Consider the following 26,299-nt stretch of genomic DNA (forward strand, 5'->3'; position numbering starts at 1 on the left):
GGAAGTCTGCCCTACGGAGGATTTGAGGCTCTCTTTGATACTCTATTTTTGAGGTCTCTGGTAGTAGCTTATGTCACAGAAACATGTCCTGGTCTCTGCTTTTGCGTTCCTAGGCCTTGTTCTAGAGGCAACTTTATCCGTTCTCTTATCACTTCCAGCCTCCCACACCTGCCGGCTCATCCAGGAGTGGGGGCTTAGTTTTTAACCTTACTAAATTGTACCCCGACATCTTATGAGTGTTTTCTACACATATCACCTTTGGCTCTTATAAAATACACACTTATTTGTCTTTTTCTTTTTTCCTATTCATTGCTTGTGAATTTCGGCTTTTCTTTACTTTTTGATTTCCTCTGAGAAACCCAATCTGAAATTATCTGAAGCTACATTCTGTGCTGGCTAATTGTTAAACACTCTGAAATGAATCTTATCCTGGAGCTCTTCTCAGATGAGCCCAAATGGGGGAGTAAATTAATGATTTACTATCTCAAAAGCAGGAGGGATTTTGAACTTTGCTTAGGGAAGTCTGTGCGGAAGGCAGAGCTGCGTATGTTGCGTAGGAAGTGCAATTTCCAGTGGAGGAATAATGCCATTTTACAGCACACACAGACTAACAGATTTATCTAAGAAAAGCAAACACATTTTGCCGTGTTCAGATCCCACTTCAATTTTTATAGGCTCAGGCTCATCTTAAAGGACAAATCTCTCAACACAATAAGAAATTGCAACTATTTAAAAACCAATCATATGCCTTGATCCCTTCTCTTCCCAGTTCAGCTGACCATATTCTGATCAATGAATGAAGTGTGACAAAATGAGAGAAAAACAGAGTTTCTAAAAATACTTTGGGAGAAACTGAAAATGGTACATCCTTTGGTTAAGCTAATTATTGCTTGACCTTTTTAACTAAAACATAGAGTCTCTTATAAATATCTGATTTTAGAAACTGAACAAAATATTTCAATCCTCTGGAATAATTATTCTATGTAGAGGCTATGTAGAGTCTTTTAAAAAAAAGACTCTCTGAAATGAATGGAGAGGAAACTGAAAGATTTCAAATCAAAAAGACCAGAGGTTCTATTTCCTCCTCTCTGGTCATTTGCTGGACTTTGATTTTGACTTGAAAGATTTGAGCCCTGAACCAGCCCAAAAAGACAACGAAACATGATTTTGTGGAACTGGAGTAATTCAGCAAAAATCTCACTGTCTGTATCTATGGACTTTATGTAAAAAATTTTCAACTGTACTTGTAGGCACTTATAGCCAGGATTGATGTTCTAGCCATATCCAAGCTCCAGTATGCAAGTCCTACCTCAGACTAAACATAGAACAGATTTATCACCTACTCCCACAAAACAGCTCCCCAGTTTGTGCTAGGTTGGTTATATGCCCTAGAGCCCTCATTTTTTTCCAAAAATGGAAAAAGACACTTATCTTGGCAAAGATACTATCATTTCCTAGTATTAATCGTCTTTTTTGCTTTCCTAATCAGTCACCAAATCCTATGGTCTTCCTTTTGCTCAATTCCCCTCTCTTCCCTGATATAATGGTCCCTCTCACTAATTTACACAGGGTGAACAGATCATCTCTTCATTGCCCGCTCATTAATCCATACATCTACCACTCACATTCTAGATAATCTTCCCAAAGCACGATGTTTGGTTTGATTTTGCTCCCAATGTTATAACTCAGCTTGGAAAGCATAGTCTGCTACTCAAGAAACTGTGGAGTCTCCCTCCTAACTTATGAAAACAATTCCAAACTCCTGATCGAAAAGCTCACTTGCCTACCCAGCCTTCAGGCCCCTCAACCCAGCAGGTTCCTCTCTTCTGAAAAAGTCCCATGTCTTCTCTAGTATATATAATATTCAGGCCTCTTGCTGTCACTGCCCTGTCCAAATTCATACTCTCTTCAAGTAAAAGCCCTCCCTGCCTCTCCATTATTTTATTGTTTTCTTTGGACTGCCTAAAATCACATGTTCCCCTTAATGTCCCTGCTGCCTAGCCAAAATTTGTCTTTTCTAAATTTTTATAGCATCTCTCAGTCTCTTTGCTTATTTATGTACAATATTGTTTTCTAATTGCCACCACATGTGAATCTTAATGTTCTAATTAAATTTTAAATGGACCCAAAACAGCAGTTTTGTCTTCAAGGTCCTTGCTAGCTCTAACATACTCCAAGTCTACACTGTATTTGCTACAGCATTGCAGACCATTCCCATAATAAAAATGGGGTAATTTAGTGTATTGATGAGACTTGACTTCAACGTTGTCTGCATTCCTGACATCAACTGATATTTGTTGGCCCTTGAATATGAGTAGAAAGGGGCTTCCTTGTGGCTATTTCCTTTCTACAGTAAGGTGTCATTTGAAAGTATGACCTAATGAGATGTTTCCCCATTGGCAAAGATGGGTTGAATGTGTTCCAGAGGATCAATTTAAGGATAGATTTCAAGTATGTTAATTAATATGAAATGTTGGGTGTTAAAGTTTCTAGCTCTTGAGATCTCATGGTCTGATTTGTGGTTGTGTTTCTTAATGAGAATAAGTCAACTCATGATTAATTAGCTAATAGTTGGGTTTATAGAGTCATAGAGACCTCATACTTTATATATAAAACTCTTAAATTTTTAATAAGTTTTTGAAGTCAGTACTGCATCCTGCTTTCCAGGAAATGTACAGCCCTCCTCTTAAATAGCTTTAATTTCATAATATCAGTTATGTATCATTTTTAAGAGCAAAATCTACCTTAGTGTAAGTCAGCATTCTGAGCATGTCCCAATTCCTCCTGAAGCTAGCCCAGGACACTCAAAAGGAAGGTAGGTGGGTCTGGTGGCAAGGGTAGGTGGTGGAGTGGCTGGGGGTTGGCAGGGAGGTGGAGTTGTCGTTGAGAATTGGTCATAATGACTAATTCCTGCTAGGTGACTAAGAAAAGTAAAGGAAAGAAAGGAGAGATATGAATTTTTGCCAAACGGAGGATTAAACTGACCCCAGGGAGGAAGCAGTTAATTTTCTGTTAGGAGGGAGAGGCCAACTGCCTAGTGGTTTACAAATATGAGCTCTGAGACCAGGCTCTCTGGAATGGTACCTCCATTCTACCACTACTATCTCCATGACCCTGGGCTCAGTATTTCATTCCCACATTCATCCAATAGGAATAAGTGTAGGGCATAATCACCCGGAGGGGTAAATGACCTGAAATGTGTGAAGCTCTTGGAGTGGTCTAAGCAGTGGATAATGGAAAGAGAAAATGGAAAGAGAAGCAGGGAGCTTCTAGTCATTCCTCTGAGTGGAGATGGTGGAGAAAAGTGGGGCGTTTGGCAGGACATCATCACCGAGCACCAGCGTTGGCATGTGATAGATGAAGGCACAAGTCAACCACCACCCTCATTGTTTAAGTATCTGCCCCTACTCCCAGCCCCTCCACAAGCCACTTATTTTCTCTTCCCAGCTAGAGAAGGACCTCTGGAGAGGCAGTTTATTCCCTGTTAGTCACCCAGGGCATCTCTCAGCACTGGGAAGGCCTTGATGATCTCAGAGGGCAGTATGTGGCACTGAATGGGGAAGCCTCCAGAAGTTGGGCAGAAATTGGAGGCAGTGCTGCTGCCTCCACCATCCTCCTTGTGTGCTGTTTCTCCTCTTCTCCATTCACTTTGCTTCCACCAAGACTGTTCCTAGCCTCAGGGAATGCAACCTGGATTGGGTGGAGAGATGGGAGGAATGTTCTACTCTAATTTGGCTTGCAAAGTTAATATAGTTAGCTGAATTTTCTCCTTTTTTTTTAAAGATTTATTTATTTATTTATACAAGCACTGGGTATAGTCAGAAGCGAGGGAGGGTGAGAGAATTCACCAGAGCCAGAGCGGGGAGCAGAACAGGCAGAAGGACCGAAGTACACTATTGAGGGGAGCAGCGGGCATGGCAGGAGAGGTCTGCGTGCCATGTGGGACCCTCGCCCGGCGGCCAGCAATCGAACTGGCGCTGCAGAGGCTGTGAGCAGCTTCGCAACCCAGCGCCACTGGGGAGGCCCTGAATTTTCTCCTTTTTGAAAATAAACTTCCTTCTGAAACATTGTTAGAGGTGGCACCATGTAACTGGACTAACCAGGGGACATTCCGGGTGGGTCTCTCCCATTTTCCCCATCGCCCTTCACCAACAGAGACATGATTGTACCCTCCATTCTCCATAAAGTTACAAGCCCAAGGTAGCTCTGGCCTCATTATCCACAAGCTCTTATAATGACAGCAGTGATCTGATCTTAGGTCTTCGGGTCCAAGGAAAATAAATATTGAAGGACAGTCTGTGGGTCTAAACTCCAAGGCTCTGTGAAGAATGAGGAGATAAGGACCTATCGACGTTACAGCACTCAATTCTTTCTTTTTTAAGATTTATTTTTATTTATTTATGCATACAAGGACTGGGGTGTAGGTCAGAGATGTGGGGGGTGAGATGATTCACCAGAGACAGAGTGGGGAGCAGAACAGTATTTCTCCCATCCAAGTACTAACCAGGCCTGACCCTGCTTAGCTTCCGAGATCAGACGAGATTGGGCGTGTTCAGGGTGGTATAGCCGTAGACCAGAACAGTATTTCTACTGAAATACACTGCTGAAGGGAGCAGTGGGCAAGGCATAAGAGGTCTGCTGCACCATGTGGGTAAGCTTCCTGGTTGGGGATCCAACTCAGGTCGTCTCATTGACAACACTGACTTTTATTTTTTTATTATTTTTTTTTAAATAATAAATTTTATTTTTATATTCCCCATACAATTGCAGCCCCCCCCCCCATTAACTGGTCCAACCACTGTGGAGAGCTGTGTGGAGATTTCTGGACCTACTAAACATAGAGCTTCCATATGATCCAGCAATTCCACTCCTAGGTATTTACCCAAAGGACACAGAAACATCAATTCCAAAGAACACCTGCACCCCTATGTTTATAGCAGCACTGTTTACAATAGCTAAGCTTTGGAAACAACCCAAATGCCCAAAAATAGATGACTGGATCAAGAAGATGTGGTACATATACACCATGGAATATTACTCAGCATTCAAAAAAGATAAACACATGCAATTTGCAGCAACATGGATGGCGCTGGAAGGGATCATGCTCAGCGAAATAAGCCAGAAAGAAAAAGAAAAATACCGGATGGTCTCACTCATAGCAGGAATCTAGAAAACTTAAATAAGGGACCAGGAAAATGAATAACTATAAGAAAGTGAAAATCAAAATCAACAAAAAACTATGAACCAGGGAACACTGACTTTTAACCCCTATGTCACCAGGGAGGCCCTACAACACTCATTTCACTACTTGGGGAGAGGCAACCTTTAATTTCCATCATGAAGTTAATATATTCATCTGTGGAACTCAAGCTCAACAGAGGCAGAAATACACTTGTCTATCCCATAAATAATGCTTAAGACCACTGTTTTTATTTTTTTAAGATTTATTTATTTATGCATACAAGAACTGGTGTGCAGGTCAGAGGTGCAGGGGGTGAGGGGATTCATCAGAGACAGAGCAGGGAACAGAATAGGCAGACTGACTGAAATACACTGCTGAGGGGAGCAGTGGGTGAGTCAGGAGAGGTCTGCTGCGCCATGTGAATAGCTCCCTGGGCAGGCAAGGATTATAATCTAGTTGCATGGCTGTGGATAGGTTCACAGTGCTGAGACTCAAACTCTTGTGCCACCAGGGAGGCTCCTCTTTTTACTTTTAAAAGAAATTCTTTTTCATTCTGATTCAGGAACATTTTTAAATTTTAATCTGCATTTCAATAACTGACTGCCTTGGCCCACTGGCATTGTTGGGATGACTGTTGGGATCAAACTGGTGCCGCAGAGGCTGCGGATATCTTCACAGTGCTTTGCTTAGCCCCTTGTGCCACCAGGGAGGCCAAGATCACTGTTTTCAGCCCTCAGTTATCTGAGAGGATGAGGGTTGAACAAAGGGAATAGTCACTAACAGAGTCCAAAATAAAATAGCTGTAATTTATTGGGCACCCACAATAGCATTTTAGTAGCTTCTTTTTACACAGTAAAGAGATTACTGAGTAAAGTGATTCATGACCTAGTTTCTGGAGCCTGGCTGCCTGGATGTTGGACGTTGGCCCTGCTTGATCTTGAACGAGTTACTTGCCTTCTCTGTACCTCAGCTTTCTCAGATTTAGTGGGTACTGTGGGTGGCACCTGGATCCCCTCACCTCCCCCACTCTGGCAGAAGGAATGTCTGCTACTGGAGCTCTTGTTCCAGAATTGTCCTCAGCATAAAGGAGCTGCCTCCACCAAGGTTTAGGACCCCAGGGGCGTTGCCACAGCCAATGACTGGTTGACTTGTGCTATAAAAGCCCAGTTCCTGGACGGCTCTGAAGGGCCAGAACCCATTCAGGGTGAAGCCAATTCCATGTCACTGTGCTGCCTTTAGCTGCTCAGTCCAGCTCCTGCTCTCTCTCACAGATGCTCTGCAAGCACTCCTCAATGAGCGCTTTGCAGGCAGAGCTCAGAATCTCACATTCCATTTCCCAAGGAACCTGACCTACATATGTAAAATAGTAAACAAATAGTGGAGCTTTCCTCTCCTCCTACTCCTCCTCTCATTCCATCCTTCTTTCTTCTTCCTAATAAATATACACTAACATCCAGACTACTCTGGCCTGTATACAATTTCTAGCAATTAACAGACACTAATGAACGTTGATTGCATGAATAAATAACCAGAAACAGTTTTAACTTTTGAGAATCATTTTTAGGGAACCCCGTCCATCCTGTAAGATAACTGCATTCCACTGCCCTCCTGCTCACCTGTCGAAGTCGGCTATCATTAGCTGGGCAACACTAGCTAAGTATTCGTTTTTCTTTCGTTTTTTTATTTTTTTAATAGAGGTAACATTAGCTGACAACATTGTATATGATTTAAAGGAATAGGATCACCCCCTTCAGGTGTTGTTAACACACCACATCCCCCACCAAGATACCCACAATCCTCCACCATACTCCATTGTGCTTGCCCCCACTTTGTGGCCAAGCGTTCTTATTCTTTACAACTTGTCCCTCAATGTTCTTGGTTCTTGATTTCTTCTCTTTTTTGTTTCAACATTCCAACTTGTGTTCTTCATATAATGTCTTCTTCTTTTCCTCATTCTTCTGTTAGTTTCTTAAGTTGAATGCATATACATGATGGTCAAAATAGTATATTACATATGAATATAGGAATATTTGACAAAGACTTTTGCTACCTGTCCCAAATGCTACCTCCCTTACCATCATAGTCAAATAAATATTCATCACGTTAGGCTCCGTTTGTTTTTTTACTCTGGAAGTGTCTCCCATTGCAAGAATTGAATCATTTCAAAAGCAAGACCTAAGAAAGACCATCCAAGTCAAACAGCAAGTCAGTATTGGGCTTTGGATTACTTGGCTCATTCAATAAGAGCTGAACTGTCTTGTCCAGGAAAGTGTAGTATCTCCAGAATTATTATTTAAGTAGAAGAAATTGTCATTCCCTGGAATAGTTCAAGAGGGTTCAAGCTTAAAGGCGAGAAACAAACTTGGTGACTTACAAAAGCTAAATTTCTGTAATTCAAGGTTTTTGTGAATTTTGTTAAGATACATGAATGTAAAAATTAAATATCCTTTAGCTACAGTTTTAAAAATTGCACTATTCATAAAAAATGCAAATTCAGCTCTCCCAGGTGGTAAATTTGTCAGTTAGCAACAAAAATGGAAGACAGCTAATAAACTTAGATCAGCAGCATTACCAAAAAAAAGATGTAAAAGAACAAACAGAATCAGGGGTGAACTGACAGAAAAGATAAATCAGAGAGCATTAACTCTGAAGTAAACCTTGACCAGGAAGATAACATTCACTCTGCTTTTCAGGGGCAGCCAAAATAGTTGAGAAATGTAAATGATAGTAATTTTGTTTTACAATTCTTAAAGGCCAGTTGTTACTTTAATGCCATTATGTTAGTTTGCTATGGCTGCCCTAACCAGTACAGCAGACTGGCTGACTTAGGCAGCAGAATTCCTTCTTCAAGGTTCTGGAGGCTGGAAGTGAAAGATCAGGGCTTTTTCTGAGCTCTCCTCATTGGATCATATTACCCCTGTGCCCTCACATGGTAATAATCTCAGTCTCTGTGTAGTTCCTGTGTCCTAATCTCTTCTTCTTATAAGTACACCAGTGATATTGAATTAGGGCTCAAACTTATGACCTCATTTCAACTTGATTACCTCTTTCGAGGCTCTATTTCCAAATATTGTCATTTTCGGAGGTATAGAGGGTTGCAATGTCAATATATGAGTTGGGAATGGACACAGCTTAATCCATAACAGCTATCCTCTTCTCCCTTGGCTGTTCTTTGTGTTTGAGTTTATAAACATTTCACTGTATTGTCTTTAGAGAATGAACAGATCTTTTTTCAGGTTCAGTGAGCTAATCCAAACCTGTCCTTGAGGTGTCCGGGGAGGCCACCCCATTGAGGGAACTCAGAGCACCTCCTTCTAGAGGTGTGGGGGCTGAGAGGATTCACCAGAGACAGGGTGGAGAACAGAACAGGCAGATTGACTGAAATACACTGCTGAGGGGAGCAGCGGGTGAGACAGGAGAGGTCTGCTGTGCCATATGGGTCACTCCCTGGCCGGCAGGGGATTGAACTCGTGCTGCAGAGGCTGTGGATAGCTTCACAGTGCTGTGCTTAACCCCTTGTGCCACCAGGGAGTCCCCTGCCTATTTATTTCTACTGCCAACCCTGTGGTGCCTCCCTATGGAAGCACAATAAGTGTGGAGGCTTCATAAATCATCCTTATTGATACAGCTCATGGAGTGTCAACGTGGATTAAGCTCAGTGGAGACAAAGCTGCCTTGTACACAGAGTGGGCATCTTTACAAGTGGCATATGTCCGTGAAATAACTTGAGGGCTGGGGTAAGAGGGAGGAATGTGATTGGCAAGTGTACAGTGTGGAGCAAATGTTTATTGATGAAAAAGATTCCACAGGAGCTCTGAGTCATGTGTTCTTTTCCCCAGTCCAATTTTCATATTCTGTGACTGGGAAAGGCAAGAGAAAGTCAGGACAAGCTTGACTCATGATGACTCTAGGTAGCGCTTGCTAAGGAAGGCGCCACATGCTGGGTGGAGATGGCCTCTCCCCAAAGAGAGAAAACTTGGCAGACACTCAGTGTTCAGCGCCTGATTAATTGCTGTGTTGATAGAACAGTGCAGCCTCCTCACCAGGCCCAGGCCCTAAGCCTGCCCTTACTAAAGCAGCTGCTTGCTGAGGTCTGAACAGTGGAAGTGAAACCAGGGGAGAGGTTAGAGCTGCTGGGGGAAGGGTGGACGAGGCAACTTCTAATATCCACGTGCAGATGACTCCAAATTCCAGAGCCCTTAGGCAGTGAATGTCAAAGCAAATGACAATATTAGGGTAGCAATCTCTTGGTGGTAATTAAAACTGAGGCCCTACCCTCCCTGGAGCACCCCCTTTTGGCTGGAAAATTCCTTCTGCCTTAGGGACCATGGGGAGCTGATCCACTCCTGGTTTTCTATCATCCAAACATTCTTTGCTCCTTTGCTATCCCTTTACCCCTCCTGACCTTTAGAGGAGAACATTTCTCCAGCATTTGCTTCCCACTTCTCACCTCCTCTTTCTCTCTCCAGCAAACTCATCCCCACCAGGAGGCTTCACTCCCTGGACCTCCAAACCCCACCTTTCTGAGAGCTCAGGTCTGAATTCCCAAATGCAATTTCCTCCAAGCAAGTGTTTCTCACCTTGGCTGCCCAGAATTGGATCAACTGAGAGAATTTTTAAAATCCTGAGTTCTAGGCCATACTCCTAGACCCATGAATAGAACTTCTGGGGCTGGAAATCAGTCACCAATACTTTTTTAAAAAAAATTTATTTATTTATGCATACAAGAACTGGGGTATAGACCAGAGGTGTGAAGGGATGAGAGGATTTACCAGAGACAGAGTGGGGAGTGGAACAGGTGGATCTACTGAAATATAATGCTGTGGGGTGCAATGGATGTGACAGGAGAGGTCTGTTGTGCCATGTGTGTTAGTTCCCTGGCTGGGGATCGAACTCATGTTGCAGTGACTGGAGATAGCTTGATAGTGCTGAGACTTTAACCCCTGTGCCACCAGGAAGGCCCTCAATACATTTTGAAGTCATTTTGAATTCTTCCAACTGCAGATAATTGTTCTTCTTCCGACCTCCTATAATGTTTTGTCTGAACTGGTCTTAGAAACCTCATACATTTTTTTTTTTTTAAGTTTGACTTGAGAACAACATTCTGGTTTCAAATCCTGTCCTTGATATTTTCCAACCATAAGATTAGGGATGTGGGGCCTTCCTGGTGGCACAAGGGATTAAGCACAACACTTGGAAGCTATCCACAGTCTCTGCAGCACGAGTTCCATCCCTGGCCAGCCAGGGAGCTACCCACATGGCACAGCAGACCTCTCCTATCTCACCCACTTCTCCCCTCAGCAGTGTATTTCAGTCAATCTGCCTGTTCTGTTCCCCACTCTGTCTCTGGTGAACCCTCTCACCCCCGCCCCCCGCACCTCTGGTCTGTACCCCAGTTCTTGTATGCATAAATAAATAAATCTTAAAAAAAAGATTAGGGATGTAGGTATGTTTGTTCATCTCTTTATGTCTCAGTTTCCTCATCTATAATGTAGGCAAGAGTACATAACAATGGAATTTAGTTCAGAAGATTGTTACAAAACATTAAACACTTATAATCATTGGCTGGCATATCACAAATGGCCAATAAAATCAGCTATCATAATTTTTGAGTAATCAGTTGGATTTGTATGTCATAAATTTATGTCTAATCCATGTGATAAATTTATGTCTAATCCAGTGATCTAGACCTCTTGATCTAGATCCATCGAGATGATAACCTGAAGTTTGTTGAAAACATTTTCTGGGGTCCAATCCCCAGAAATTTTGACTCCATAGGCTGAGTGTTTAAGGTCCTCTATTTTCAACAAGTTTGCATGTGCTGCTGGTGCTGCTGGCCCAAGGACATGCCTGAGACTATTGCCAGCCTGACACAACCACCTGTGCGTCCTCTCCTGCCTTCTCCTTCAGCCTGAGGAGTGGCAAGAGGCCACGTCTTTTAGAACTTTCCGAGACTTCAGATCTCAGGTGTTTTCCCAACAATGAACTCTATCCTTAATGAGCAAGTTCCCTAGGTTCTGGAATTTTCCTGATGCAGACTCTCAGCAGAGAGCAAAAGAATACCACTTTGTACCAATCCAGAGCTTTCGAGGAATAATATGGAATTTTATGAAAATTTAACTCAAAGGCAACCCCTACTCGGTATTATAGTAAAACCCCCAGGTCTTTAATTAGAAACCCCCAGGTCTTAAATTTGTGTGAACCGTTAAGAATAAGCACTTGATCTTTGCTTCCTTGAACCCTAGGCCCAGCTTCTCTTTTCCCTGGTTCAGGGCCCTCACTATACATAAGGATGCACCAGAATCCGTGGCTTTCTCTATCCGTGTGTAGGGGCAGGACTGGACACAGCGCAGATTTTCTGATCCAGCAGACTGGGTGAAGGAGGAGTCAGAGTCCTTAGTGGCTTTTTGCAGGTCTTTTTATTGGGGTTCAGCAGGTACAAGGCAGGCTGGGGGCTGCCAGCCTCCCAGGCCCCAGCAGGTCTTCACTCTGGGCTCTCCGGCCTTCTCTCAGCTTCTGCTTCTCTTGCTTCCCTCTCGGCTTCTCTTTTGGCTTCTGTTCATTCTTGGCTTCTCTTTCAGCTTCTACTGGCGTCCCCGTGACACCGCCTTAAAAGCACAGTCTTAGCGCAGGTGTACCCAATTCAGGTGCCCGCCATCAGGCATGCATTCAGGATCACAGGGTTCCCTCATCTATCCTGATGGCAGGAGGGCAGAAAAGCCTGATACCTTTTACCTTACCCTACACCCTATAATGCAGGAATGGACACAGTGCAGGTTTTCTGATCCAGCAGACAGGGTAAGGAGGGGTCAGAGTCCTGGGGCCCTTGTTGGCTTTTGCAGGCTTTTATTGGGATTCACCAGGCACATGGCAGGCAGGGGTGCTGGGGGGCCGAGAGGCTGGCAGGCCTCCCAGCCCCCAGCAAGTCTTCACTCTGTCTGGGCTCTCCAGCGTTCTGTGGTGGTCTCTGCTGCTCTGCTCTCTCAGTTCTGCTTCTGCTTCTCTGCTTCTTTGTTGGCTTCTACTGGAGTCCCCTTGATGCCGCCCTTAAAAGCCTAGTCTTAGCCCAGGTGAATCCCACCTACATATGCCCACACCCTACTCCAGGTGCCCGCCATCAGGAATGCATTCGGGACCACAGGTTTCTGTCATCTATCCTAGTGGCGGGAGGGCAGGAAAGCCCGATACTTTTTACCTTACCCTATAATCCCTATGGGTTCAATTCACTCTCAAACAAATTTTCTTTGTAAGGTTGTAGTGCCAGGAAGGCACAAAGCTGATTCTCTATGATCCAAGCAGACAGGTAAAGGAGAGTCCTGGAGCCCTCGGTGGCTTTCTCAGGCTTTTATTGGGATTTTACCAGATACATGGCAGGCAGGGGTGCTAGGGGTGCTGGGAGCCCAGTGAATCTTCACTCTATCTGAGCTCTCTGGTGGTCTCTCGTGGCCTCTGCTTCTCTGCTCTCATCTCTTCTGATCTCTCACCTGTTCTCCTTCTGGTTTTGGTTCCATTTCATGACACCACCTTTATAAGCCTAGTCTCAGCCCAGGTGAATCCACCCTATGTATGCCCACACCCCACTCCAGGTGCCTGCCATCAGGCATGCATTCAGGACTGCAGGGATCCATCATCTATCCTAATGGCGGGAGGGCAGAAAAGCCTGACAATCATTTACCACACAAAGGTCTTCTGACATCCCCTTTTGTTGAGGAGAGATCACTGGTTTCCCCCCCCCCCAAATAAGCAAGACACCACCCTGTGCTTCACCCTCAGAGCTCCTTCATGGTATTCTTGACCCTGGTTCAGAACTAGGCATTTTTTGAAATTTTTCTTGCTAGGAAGAGACCAAAACATGTCCAACCATTATGTCTGGCCCTTCGCCCTTGTGCTTTTTATTCGGTTTTCCCCAACACCATTCTGCCAAGGTATCTATCTCATTACACTCTCCTTTTAAGCTGACTCTTTATTTTGTTTCCATTTTAGCTCAAGTCCATTACACTAAATACTGTACACATTATTATCCCCTAAACGACTTCACTCAATCAGTTTCAGCTAGCAAGGTCAGGGCTCAGTGGGCTGGAAGACTAACCCTTCAGTTGGCTCTCCACCAAAACAGCGAACAGCCCCCTCCTTCTCAAATCAACACTGCTCCCAGAGGGATAGAGCTTTACGTCAGTGAGGAATGTATTAATTAAAGCAAATGAAAATGCCCTCATTTGTTGTAATGAATTTAGTTATTGCAGGCCATTTTCTACGGTGTCGCCTGCCTGGAAGATGTACTGAAAAAAATTAAAGGGAAAAAAGACATAAAGTTCCTAACTGCCTTGAGAGACCTGCTTTTCGCCACATTGGCTTTCCCGATATCCACAGTAAGTACAGAGATGTGTGTGGAATACGGCGCACATGCCCATATGGATGAACACTTGTGGGGCTGGGGCTGTGTGGGAGCCCAGTTTGTAAGCCAGAGTAACCTCATTTGCATAAATGTCCTGTTGGAGGACTGTTCCACATTGCCCAGAGTCTTCAGAAAATAGGGCACATTACTAAGTAGATTTATCATTAGCATTTGTAGCTTTGTGAATATTTGATACAAGATTCTTATTGCTGCCTAATAAGGAAAATTAAAAGATCTTTCTTAATCAACACACAATACAGCTGAGATAGACTTGGCTCCAACAGGCCGAAGGGATGAAAAGTGCTGAGGAGGAAGATTCCTACCCTTTGCACATTTGTTTCTCTTGCTGCGATAAGCATATGATACTTCTGTAAAATGGAAATCATAAAACAAAGAAGGTATGAGAACCTTCAAAGTTGGCACATGGAAAACATAATTGAGGAGAGGAAAGAAAGAGAGAGAGAGGGTTTCAAATACCTGGTGTGGGGTGCACAATGGGGTGACCCATTTGTTTTATTCAATGAATGGATACTGTGAAGAAGCAAGACAGATGCAAAGGGATAGTAAGCTTGCTCGTTGATACTGTCCATATTTTTATGACATTGTTCATATTTTCACTCATTAGAATGGGAACAAAGTGAGATAAAGCACATCACCTGCCCAGCAGGACCTATCATTGGAAATGATGAAATCCTTTCTACCTGTTTTTGTTCTGCTTATCATAGTACTGAGGCTTCAAACTTAAATGCAAAATGAAACTCTCCAAACCCTAATGAGTTCTCAGATAAAGGAGCAAGTTCTGGCATTCCAGTTTTATTTCCAGTTTTACTTTGGAGGACACCTCCTCCTCCACCCCCATAAATCTTCCAACGGCCAAGTTTGGTGTTTTTTTTTTTTTTTTTTTTTGTATAACAATACAGTTTCTTCCTTTTTTTTTAAGGCTTAGAAATTGAGCCTGTGAAATTTATGAAGATTGAAAGATTTGTAGTTTCTTTTCCCATCAGTCCATGACTATAACATAGAGGATAGATGCTTTGACAAGATAGCCAAGAGGCACAAGAAGATGAGGATCAACCCAAAGTTCTGAATGACAGAGAGATCCAACTCTCAATTAGCTAGCTTATAAATTATCCTACGGGTTTGTCACTTTTCTCTTCCAGCCTTTCTGCTTCCTCTTGCTGTGCCTATTTAGAGAGCAGCAGGGGCAGTGTAACACTCAAATCATTCCGTGTGGCTGCTTTCAACACTCTTAAGAGAAGTTTTCTAGAAAAGAGAGAAGTAATCAGTTAAAATGAAATGACTTAATGGTCTGTGAATCCTGTTTATCCATAACCTCACTGCCTGTCATGATGACAAATAATTGACCCCTAACTCTCCAGAAAACCCAGAGGGGATAAATATAGCAAGTCAACAATAGCATTGTTTTTTCTTCATTTAACATTTCTACATCTCTATAATAGATATGTAAAAGATCTTTAAAAATGAGTATCTAGTTTTACTTTGTTATGCTTCCTTAGTTGTCTTAGAAAACTTTAATTGAAAGAAAACCTACCGATGCTACTTTTGTGTTTGATTTCCAGTTTGTATTTTTATCATTCTGGAGTCTCTTTCTCTACAATCGAGAACTTGTTTACCCGAAGGTCTTAGATGATCTCTTTCCAGAATGGTTGAATCATGCAATGGTGAGTGAAGGGGCTATTTGGTGAATATAGAAAGTCAATTGCTTCTTCATGGGGAACTCCAAAGTGCTTTATTCATTTTTCCAAACTTCTCCTCAACCCCCAACATCCTGTTTACTCCTCCCTCTTCATCCTGTCACCATTTATTTAAAAAGCACAATGAGAATATGACATGAACAAAAACTGGTACTATAATTGGAGTTACTAAGAGCAGAGGGGATATGCAGGGAAGACTCTTCGCCAAACTGCTTATGAAGTCATTAAAAAGACATACAACCAATAAGGGCAAGCAACTTACAGGGAGTTGTAATCCTGAAAGAGAAATGACTTCAGCAAATAACATGTAGTAAAAACTCCGATATCGGAATGGAATTAAGAAAGCTTTCAGAATCCACACCAACATCCAAAGACAACCCAGCTCAGAATCAGTTTCTTAGTTAATGCTCAATCAATACTATTTATCACAAGTTATCTATATTTCTATAAATACATTCCCAATGATGTGCGCTCAGGCATTTATTTTTTGAGGGGCTAAATAGTAAACAGAGCATGTTCTGCAATATTCAGGCAGCTGGTATATGAATGCCAGTAAAAGTGACCTGGAAAAGCAGAGCTGGAGAAGGGGGTCTGGGTCTGGGATAGAGGGCGGAAGTGGGAATCTGAGTCAGTGGCATGACACACATGAAGCAAACCTTCAGAGTCCTAAATCAGTTTCTCAACACTTACCAATGTATTTCCAGGTTGGTCAAGAGTTCCTAGGAGGTTTCAGAGTCTGTGAAGCAAATGACATTTTAAAATCAAGGAGAAATCAAAAGGGAGTATTATACCAAGTCTCTTTAAGTTCCCAGATGCTCTTCAATGGCCAATCTTTCCATTATCTTACAACTCACATGATTTGATTACCAATTTTAGAAAGCATCTTAGTCCACTAACTCTGCCCCACCCTGTAATCCACACCCCAGGCAAAAATGTACATTCACTTTAGATATGTGCTCAGTGAGATACTGATAATTGCCCAACTCAAATACCTAAGAGCTGATCTAATTTATAGTTCAGGACCAAAAGTATATATTAAACAAGTCCTACCTCTAAAAGATTCTTCCTACCACATCCTCATCTTTCCAATTTCTCATTAACGTGAGACACCTGTGTGGGGAATAGTCCTGCTTTTTTAAATGACACTTTACACTGTACAATGCGTGTTCCCTAAACATGTGTATTTAGTTCACACAGTCTTCTTTAGATAACAGCTATCATCCTGATTTTTACAAATTAAAAAAAATCTCAGGGAGGTTAAGTGATTTTTCAGGGGCCACTGAGTTCAGATATGAACAGTCAAGATTTAAATCTAAGGTTAACTCACTCTTTATTGCTTTTGCAACAATAAATACAGAACTTGTGGTTTGATCTGGTTTCATAATTCACCAGTCAATCGAAAGGATGTCACTTTACTTGATTACCATAGCAAAGTGAGAAGTCTCACTTTTTAAAATATCCCAAATCTCCATCTGTATGCTGATAAGTCACAACTCTACTTAAGAAAAATATAGTGATTTGGAACAACTGATTGAGTTAGATGTTACTAAAATGAAAATGTATACTGTATTCATGAGCTAATTAGAAAGGTAGATACTGTATAATAGAGATACTAAAATACCTAAAACTTTACAAGTTGGGGGTTTCTGTTAACCTCACTTGTGTTTTGGTCACTTAAGTAACCTGAATCTCTGCAAGGGGCTAGGGTCAAATGAGGTGGGACAATGGGTCAGATGGATTCCGTGTGTTTCTGTTTATTTAATTAGAGAAACTCCTAATAGAGCAATTTATAGGAAAAATGTTGACTTTGCAAAATCAGCATTGTGTGTCCCTAATGTGGGTACCCCCAAACGTCATTGCTTCTGCTCCAAATCCTGTCATGACTGCCTCTCATCCCTTACTTCAGATTGTGCCCCATACTCTGAATGTTTTCTGTTCTGTTATTATATCCTTCCATTCTAGTAACTTAAGAAACTCTCTGCTAACATCTAAAATATCAGTTTGAACAAACACAGAAATGGCTACTTCAAGGTCAATTTGTTAACCATTCCTCATTCTGACAGTGTCTTCAGGGATAACCCAAACGAGCAAATGCTGGGACCAAGCCACTGCAGTAGCAGAGTGATGCGGGGCCGTGAGGCTGGACATTTTGTTCATGTGGGGCTGACCCTGCTATTAAAGGACTTGCTCTTTGTGCTGCTCAATTTTTTCTCCTGCAATATAAAATTGATGGCTGTATGTAGCCAGCATCATGCTTTTCTAAAAAGCCTTTTCAGTGCACCACAGCCCTTTATGTTTGTTGTTCTAGCCTTAGATTTGTAGTATTTTCCCTGTGGTCATTTGTGATGCTGCCCCAGGTTTCCTGAATAGTATTTGTCCAATTAAGAAATACTGCTCTCCACTTTGAAAGAGTGTGCTTCTAAAACAGTCATGATTCAGGCCTCCCCTGGTGGCACAGCGGTTGAGCGCTGGGCTGCAAAGCTGCCCACAGCCTCTGCAGCGCCAGTTCAGTCCCCGGCCAAGGGTCCTACATGGCGCGTAGCCCTCTCCTGCCGCCCCCACTGCTCCTCTCAGCAGTGTATTTCGTCAGTCTGCCTGTTCTGTTATCCGCTCTGGCTCTGGTGAATTCTCTCACCCTCCCGCACTTCTGACTGTACCCAGTGCTTGCATAAATAAATAAATAAATCTTTAAAAAAAAAAAAAAAAGTCATGATTCATGAGGTCTGAGAGATTTTCAGTCCAACCCTTCTACCTCATTTGAGACCTGACACTGTTGTAGCAACTTTCAAAGCTGACTAGTGGACAGTTTTCTTTAAAAAAGAAATATTTACTTATTTGGCGTAGAAGAACTAGGGCATAGGCCAGAGTTTCAGGGAGTGAGAGGATTCACCAGAGACAGAGTAGAGAGCAAAACAGGCTCATTGACTGAAATACACTGCTGAGGGGAGTAGTGGGCGAGACAAGAGAAGTCTGCTGCACCATGTGGGTCAGCAACCTGGCCAGGGATCGAACTCAGGCCATAGTGGTGATAGCACTGAGACTTTACCCTTAGCCACCAGGGAGGCCCCTCTAGTGGACATTTTTCTACCCTTGTTTATATTCAAACCAAATAGTAACATCAGTTACTGCATAAGCCATAGGTAGACTGCCATTTGCTAGTGCCCTAAGAGCTCCCATTTGGTCCAGGCTACTTATTTAAAGTAGATCAACTGTTTATTGCTAAGCAGTTCTTCATGAAAGAAGGGTAAGAATAGCAAAGTATCCCTCCAGGTTTTGCCAAGAAAACATTAACTCCTTGGGTCTTATCTAAATGACTACTAAAGCTAGAACCAGAGGAGACAGGTTTAAATAGTAGTAAGAGGACTCAGTAACTGAGAAAACTATCAGATTCTAACCTGAAGGGAGTTAAAAAACTTAATTCTCTGGAAAACAACCTAAATTGTTTGGGTTGCTGCAAAGGAGATGGTGACATAGAGCAAAGAAACTCCCCAAAGACCCTCTACACTTAAACATAGTGAGAGATTAGTGAGAATGCATGTTCAGGTGCTTTATAAACTGTCAAATACTACGTAAATGTAAACTATTATCATGTAAAACTCTCAATCCAAGATTACAGATTTTATTTATTTGTTTGTTTGTTTGTTTATTTAATTTAAGGTTTATTTATTTATGTATACAGGCCAGAGGTACAGGGGTGAGAGGATTCACCAGAGACAGAGTGAGGAAAAGAACAGCCGGGTAAACTGAAATACACTGCTGAGGGGACCAGTGAAGTCAGGAGAGGTCTGCTGTGCCATGTGGGTCACCTCCCTGGCTGGAGATCAAACTTGAGCTGCAGTGGCTGCCGATAGCTTCATAGGTTGTGTCTTAACTTCTTGTGCCAACAGGGAGGCCCCATGATCACAGATTTTAGAAGTGCAAAGGTTTTATTGATATTATACACTTTTAGGGTGTGGCCCTTACGTTGACTCTAGTGGTACCAAATATAGCTACTTTATTATTTAATGTGGTGTCAATTATTCATTTGAAAAAAATAGTTAAGTATACCTACTATGTGTGTTAAAATGTGATTGATATTTGACAAGGGTTTGACATTTAGTACCCTTTAATCAGGCTGAGTGTAGTGTACATACAGAGTTGAAATAAATAACAGTTACTACTAATATAAGACACTGACATAAGTGTTTGCCACACAGTGGTGTGTGATGAGTGACATATGAATGACATGAGCGGGACAGCTTCTATTATGCCCCGTGTCCTGGCTTGACTATGACCTATGGTGAGTGTAGTGCCAGGAAGGCACAGAGCTGGTTCTCTATGATCCAAGCAGACGGGTGAAGGAGTCCTGGAGCCCTCGGTGACTTTTCAGGCCTTTATTGCCATTTTACTAGTTACATGGCAGGCAGGGGTGCCAAGAGGGCTGGGAGGCTAGCAGGCCTCCTAATCCCCAGCAAATTTTCACGCTTTCTGGACTCTCTGGCGTTCTCTCTCTTCTGCTCTCTTATTCTGCTTCTCTCTCGCTTGTTCCCCTTCTCTTATAAGCCAGTCTCAGCCCAGACATACCCACCTATGCCTGCCCACACCCTACTCCAGGCAACCACCATCAGGCATGCATTTAATCTAATGGTGGGAGGGCAAAAAAGCCTGACAATCATTTACCCTACAGTGAGTCACAGCTGAACAGCCTGGAAGGCCTTGGAGTTTTCTCCAGGTGCTACTGGGGAGTTGCAATGCCAAGGGAGTAGACTCTAAACCTTCCAATTTCTTCTTCAGCCATAGCATGCAAAATGGTGCCTTTCACTAAATTGCCTGTCACTAGACCCAACCTCAGAGTTCTCGCTCCCTCTCCTAAGCTTGGTATGAAATCTGGGGCCTGATAAGTAGAGGTGAGTCTGGATGAGAAAAGGTCAAGCCCTGGCACATCAGCCCCAAGGACCACCTTGTGCTCCAGCATACAAACTCCTCCCCACCCCTGCGTGGGCCCTTGCCTCCACCCTGTTCAAGGCTGAGGAGACACAGAAATACAATCTAGATATCTCTGGATAGCTCAGTGGTTTTCACCCTTTAAAGAACTGAACTTTTTGTGAACCCGAGGCAATCTGTGAGCCCTTCCCCAAGGAAAATACAAATACCAATAAAATTTTATAATTTTACTTTTATGGACTCTCCAGATTCCATTGATGGGCTTCATAGTAAGATCTCCTGACATAACTGAGCAAAGACTTGAAAAGAGGGCTAATGCTGAGTTTAAATCAAAAAGGCAAAATCAAGAACTATTCATTTTTTAAAAATGAAGTCATTATGTGTTTAGTGCTGTTTTCATCTCTATGGAGTGACAAGAGAAACATGTGATATGGTTCCTAACCTCAAGAAGTTTAGAGTTATTATCTATCTCATCATAAATATATGTATATAAATTCATATGTATATATACATATTCTAGCTAATATATTACATATGTAATATATACTATACATGCATTGTGTGCATATATATTACATGTACATACATAATTATATACCTATATTAAGCAAGATATTTGGCTTTAAGATATGGAAGTGCTAACAAGCATTTATAGAGTGCCTAACATGTACCAGGCCCTATTCTAGGAGCTGAGGATGCACAAATAATCAAGACTATAAAAAAATCTATCTTTGTGGGGCATAATTCTCCGCATGCATTATTCTTATGGATAAGACAAGCAACACGCCTATAAACAATGAATGAATGAGGGCCTCCCCTGGTGGTGCAGTGATTCAGCTCTGGGCTGTGAAGCTGCCTGCAGCCTCTGAAGCGCCGGTTCGATCCCTGGCCTCCAAGCGAGGGTCCCACATGGCGCGCAGACCTCTCCTGCCACCCGCTGCTCCCCTCAGCAGTGTACTTAGTCAGTCTGCCTGTTCTGCTCTCCTCTCTGGCTCTGGTGAATTCTCTCACCCTCCCACGCTTCTGTCTGTACCCAGTGCTTGTATAAATAAATAAATCTTTATATAAAAAAAAAACAATGAATGAATGAGCAATACAAATAGTGGAAAAGCTAAAACTGACACTAAAGCAGGGGAAGGGAAGAGTGGGGTGTGTGTGTGTGTGTGTGTGTGTGTGTGTGTGTGTGTAAGCAGTAGATTTAATACGACATTAGTCAGTCAGTGGCCAGGTAATATCTCTGTGGTGAACTGGATAAGGGGAGGGAGCAGGCACAGAAAGTTCAGGCAAAAGTTCTGTTTGGCAAACAGAAGAGGAAATACCAGGATCCTGAGAGAAAATGCTGGCATCTTTAGGAAACAGCAAGATGACTGTGTGACTGGTTCAAACTGAATAAAGGGGACAATCATAGGACTGTAGCCAGAGTTGGAATTATGCCTTACATGATTTATACGGAGTTAGGATTTTATTCTGATCATGATGGGGAAAGACACTTTTTCAAGGAGGCCTTCCCTATTGATGGAGCACTTTCTACGCTAAACTTATATAAACTTCAGGTAGACACCTAAGAGTGGAATTGCTGGATCATATGGTAGATCTATTTTTTTTTCTAAAATTACTTATTTTCTTGCATTGTTCATTTTTGTACAGTATTGGGATTCTCCCCTCAGGTCTAGTCCCTGTAGTTCCCCCATCACCGTAGCAGACATGACCCCCCCACCACAGTCCCTTGTGCTCTTCCCTCCCCTGTTTTGTCTCTTTCCCTCCCCCCTTCCTTGCGGAATGCCACAGATCTATGGTCAGCTTGTGAGTTTTATCTTTTTCCTGATCTTTTTGTTCAGTTGCTCTATATTCCACATATATGGGAAACCATCTGATATTTATCTTTTTCCTTCTGACTTACTTTGCTTGGCATAATCCCTTCCAGCTCCATCCATATTGTCGCAAATGGCATGAGTTTATCTTTTCTGATTGCTAAGTAGTATTCCACTATATGCAATCCCACAACTTTTTAATACATTTGTCTATTTGGGGGCATTTAGGTTGTTTCCATATCTTAGCTATTGTAAATAGTGTTGTAATAAACATTAGGAGTACAGGTTTCCTTTCAAATTTGTATTTTAGTGTCCTTTGGTTAGATTCTTAGGAATAGAAGAGCTGGGTCATATATAGGTTCATTTTTAGTGTTTTGAGGAATTTCCACACAGCTTTCCATAGTGGCTGCACTAGTAGATCTATTTTTAATGTTTCAAGAAATCTCAATGCTGTTTTCTATAGGAACTGGGCCAGCCTACATTCCTACCAATACAATTCCTACTGTAAGAGGGTTTCTTTTTCTCCACATCCTCCCCAACACTATTTCTGGCCTTTTTTAAAATTTTATATATTTTTTACATCATTTTTAATTTTTGCATTTTCATCTTGATTATATTCCCTATATAATTCCCACCCCCCTTATTTTGACCCTAATCCTTTCTCCCCCCCCCCACCCCTGTAGTGTGGTTTATAGTTGCTTGTTGATTTTGATTATAATAAAGTATTTCTGGGCCTCTGGTGACACAGCAGTTGAGCGCTGGGTTGTGAAGCTGCCTGCAGCCTCTGCAGCGCTGGTTTGATCCCCGGCCGCCCGGGCCAGGGTCCCACATGGCATGCTGACCTCTCCTGCTGCGCCTGCTGTTCCCCTCAGCAGTGTATTTCGTCAGTCTGCCTATTCTGCTCCCGCTCTGGCTCTGGTGAATTCTCTCACCCTCCACACTTCTGACTGTACCCAGTGCTTGTATAAATAAATAAATAAATCTTAAAAAAAGAGAGATTTAAATAAAGTATTTCTGGTCTTTTTGACATGGATCATTCTCCCAGGTGTGAGGAGGTATCTAATTGTCATTTTGCTTTGTATGCCTTCTTTGGAGAAGTGCCTACGTAACACTTGCTCATTTTTTGATTAGGTTAATGGTTTTATTTTTCCTGAATTGTGTGAGTTATTTGTAATCTTGGATATCAGCCCCTTGTCAGATGTATGATGTATGAATATTTTCTCCCATTTGGCAAGATGTCTTTTTGTTTTAGTAATAGTTCCTTTCACTGTGTGGAAAGTTTTTAGTCTGATGTATTCCCATTTGTTTATTTTTGCTTTTGTTCCCCTAACATATTTGAGATATATCCTTACATGCATATATAAATATATAGTTGTATATATAATATATAAAGTACTATATTGTATTATACTATAATACTACATTTCAAGAGCATCATATTCACTACTGTGTAGAAAGTGAACTATTTACGATTGGGCATAGTGAAAGTGTGATGGGAGAGGGGAGATGTGAAGTTGAGTTAGGTGGGGGCTGCACACTGAAGTAGGAGATAGAGACTTGAACTTGGGATATGATGGTGGGATCAATGTACTTGTGTTCAGGAGAAATGTTGAATACAGAGCCAACAGATTCCACCAAATTGTGGGGGAAAAGGTGAAGGGTGAAGATAAGGTTTTCAGTTTAACACACAGGGAAAGAATTGGATAAAGATACCAGGGGAAGCACAAGGATTAAAGAGAAAAATTAATTGGTTTGTTTGGATGTGTTTGAGATGCCTATTAGGCAACAAATTTTACATGCAAAATAGACAGCTAGACATATGAGCCTATGGAAGATTTGTGACTGGTTACATAAATTCAGTTGCCTTCATCATAAAGATTATTATCATAGTTATGTAAGATCACTTAGAGATACATGGTTAGAGAAGATATCCCTGGACTAAATTTTACAACATTCCAATGTTGACTGGGAAGAAAAGCAGGAAGACCCAACAAAATGAGATTGAATATGAGGGGAGGTGGTAATGTATTAGGAGGAAGCCCAGCACAGTTTAGTGTCCTACAAGTCAAATATAAAATGTTTCAAGTAAGAAGAAGTATTTATGTGGAAAGCTGCTGACAGGTCAAGTAAGATTAATGGATTTGGTAATAATGAACTTTCTATTGACTTATTTAGAGTGATTTGATGGAGTTAGAGAGGTAGAACCTTGGTAATGTTGTCTGTGTTAACTTCCTGTTTCTTCTGTAACAAATTAACACAAAATTAACATAAACATTAATTAATGACTTAAAAGCACACTTAAGTGTCATTTTATAGGAATGGAACTCAGAAGTTCAAACTGGGTATCATGGGAGAATATCATAGTATCAGTTGAGTTACATTCCTTCTGGAGGTTCTAGAGAAGAATCTACTTCCTTGCCTTTTCATCTACAGTCTATGTTCCAGAATTATCTTGCACAATTTTCTACTGTAGAACAGGTCCACAGTAGAAAGAGAAAATGCGATTTTATACTTGACAATGACAGAAAATGATATTGGGAAGTAACTTGTCATATGACTAGTGAGGGTAGAGATACACCAGTGAAGCCAATATTGGATGCTTCAGGCTATACCTCAGGAAAGGTTCTTTTTCAAATCTCCTGAGCAAAAATGAAAATGAAATTAATTGCTACATCCTAATATTTACTTGGATTTTTTTCAGGGTTAATCACTACAGTGTTATTTATGGTTTGTTTTCTTGTTTTAAAACCCTTTCTAACCATCACTTTATTCATTCCTAATTCACTCCTTAATCTAAGGTGGGTTGGACTCGCCAACACACTCTCCTGGGAAACACTGAGAAGTTAAATGAGTGCCCAAAGCTCAGCAGTAAAATCAGAAGCTAAACTGGGATTAGGAAGCAGAGTTAGCTTAGTAAGGACAATGAAGCCACCTTGCTGCTCAGGAAGTGTTAAGGTAAACAGGAGATTGTGATAATGGATGCCAAAGCATTCCCAGTCCATCTAGGTTTTCTATATTAGAACCATGCAATCGGGGCCTCCCCGGTGGCGCAGCGGTTGAGCCCTGGGTTGCGAAGCTGCCCGCAGCCGCTGCGGCACCGGTTCGATCCCCGGCTGCTCCCCGGCCACCAGAGGAGGGTCCCGCATGGCGCGCAGACCTCTCCTGCCGCCCGCTGCTCCCCTCAGCAGTGTACTTCGGTCCCTCTGCCTGCTCTGCTCCCCGCTCTGGCTCTGGTGAATTCTCTCACCCTCCCGTGCTTCTGACTGTACCCAGTGCATGTATAAACCAAACAAACAAACAAATAATAAATAAATAAATAAGACATGCCTCTAGAAAATTAAAAAAAAAAAAAAATAGAACCATGCAATCACACTGCCTGCTTTTTTTTTAATCTCTTGAGAACAGAAATCAGAATGGAGAAATAATATCTTCCCTTTATGAAAAAATCCTAATTCAGAGAATTTCCAGAGTGCTAAAGTGACTTGCCTTTGTAATTCCATTACCCAGTGGCTTTTCTGGTCATCAACAGGCTGCTTTTAAAATAGAGTGGCAGAGCCTCCCTGGTGGTACAGCGGGTTGAGCACAGTGCTGTGAGGCTGTCCACAGCCTCTGCAGCACTGGTTCCATTCCCAGCCAGCTGGGGGGAAACCCACATGGCTTGGCAGACCTCTCCTGCCTCACCCGCTGCTCCATTCAGCAGTCTTCGGTCAGTCTGCCTGTTCTGCTCCCCGCTCTGTCTCTGGTGAATCCTCTCACCCTCCTGCACATCTGGCCTGTACCACAGTTCTTGTATAAATAAATAAATCTTTTAAAAATAAATAAATAAATAATACACCCCAAATTTCAAAATCATGGGCATAGGTATTTCGTAATCAAAAAGCATTTATGTGTTTAAACAGTAACTTGAAATTTGAGTAATTGAAATTACTTGGTACTCTTAAGGAATTACTGGTGGTCTCCCTTTTTATGGGATATAATTATTCCTCATTTCCATGGCAACAATGTACAATACTACCAATGGGAAAAACAACCATGCTGGAGAATAACCAGGATCAAGAAACTTCTAACAGATGATCCTAATCTCATTTGAGATGCCAAGAGAAAGAAAGAAAATCTAAGTGGATAGGAAATGCTGAAGTCGCATGATCTTCAAATAGAAGTGAAAATTCCCAAGAGTAGTCTGGCAGGTGGGAATGCCTTCTCTGCTACATTTCAAAGGTTACTTCTTTTCTTCTGATTAGAAAACAAGTGTAGAAAAGTCCACATCATGCTT

The 26,299-nt window shown here is 42.1% G+C and overlaps 1 protein-coding gene across 3 annotated transcripts in view; it reads left to right on the forward strand.

Moving 5' to 3' along the window:
- The window catches only part of ADTRP (androgen dependent TFPI regulating protein), a 75,254-nt gene that overhangs the window by 2,915 nt on the left and 46,040 nt on the right, over positions 1 to 26,299 (forward strand). For all 3 annotated transcript variants that reach the window (XM_037519221.2, XM_037519219.2, XM_054698442.1), the window contains exons 3-4: positions 13,417 to 13,551; positions 15,158 to 15,259. In XM_037519221.2, the coding sequence (XP_037375118.1) occupies positions 13,417 to 13,551; positions 15,158 to 15,259 (237 nt within the window). The remainder of the gene's footprint in view (positions 1 to 13,416; positions 13,552 to 15,157; positions 15,260 to 26,299) is intronic.

This window comes from Talpa occidentalis, unplaced genomic scaffold (genome assembly GCF_014898055.3).
Source record: "Talpa occidentalis isolate TD23 unplaced genomic scaffold, MPIMG_talOcc4v2.1 talOcc4.2, whole genome shotgun sequence".
NCBI classification, from domain to species: domain Eukaryota; kingdom Metazoa; phylum Chordata; class Mammalia; order Eulipotyphla; family Talpidae; genus Talpa; species Talpa occidentalis.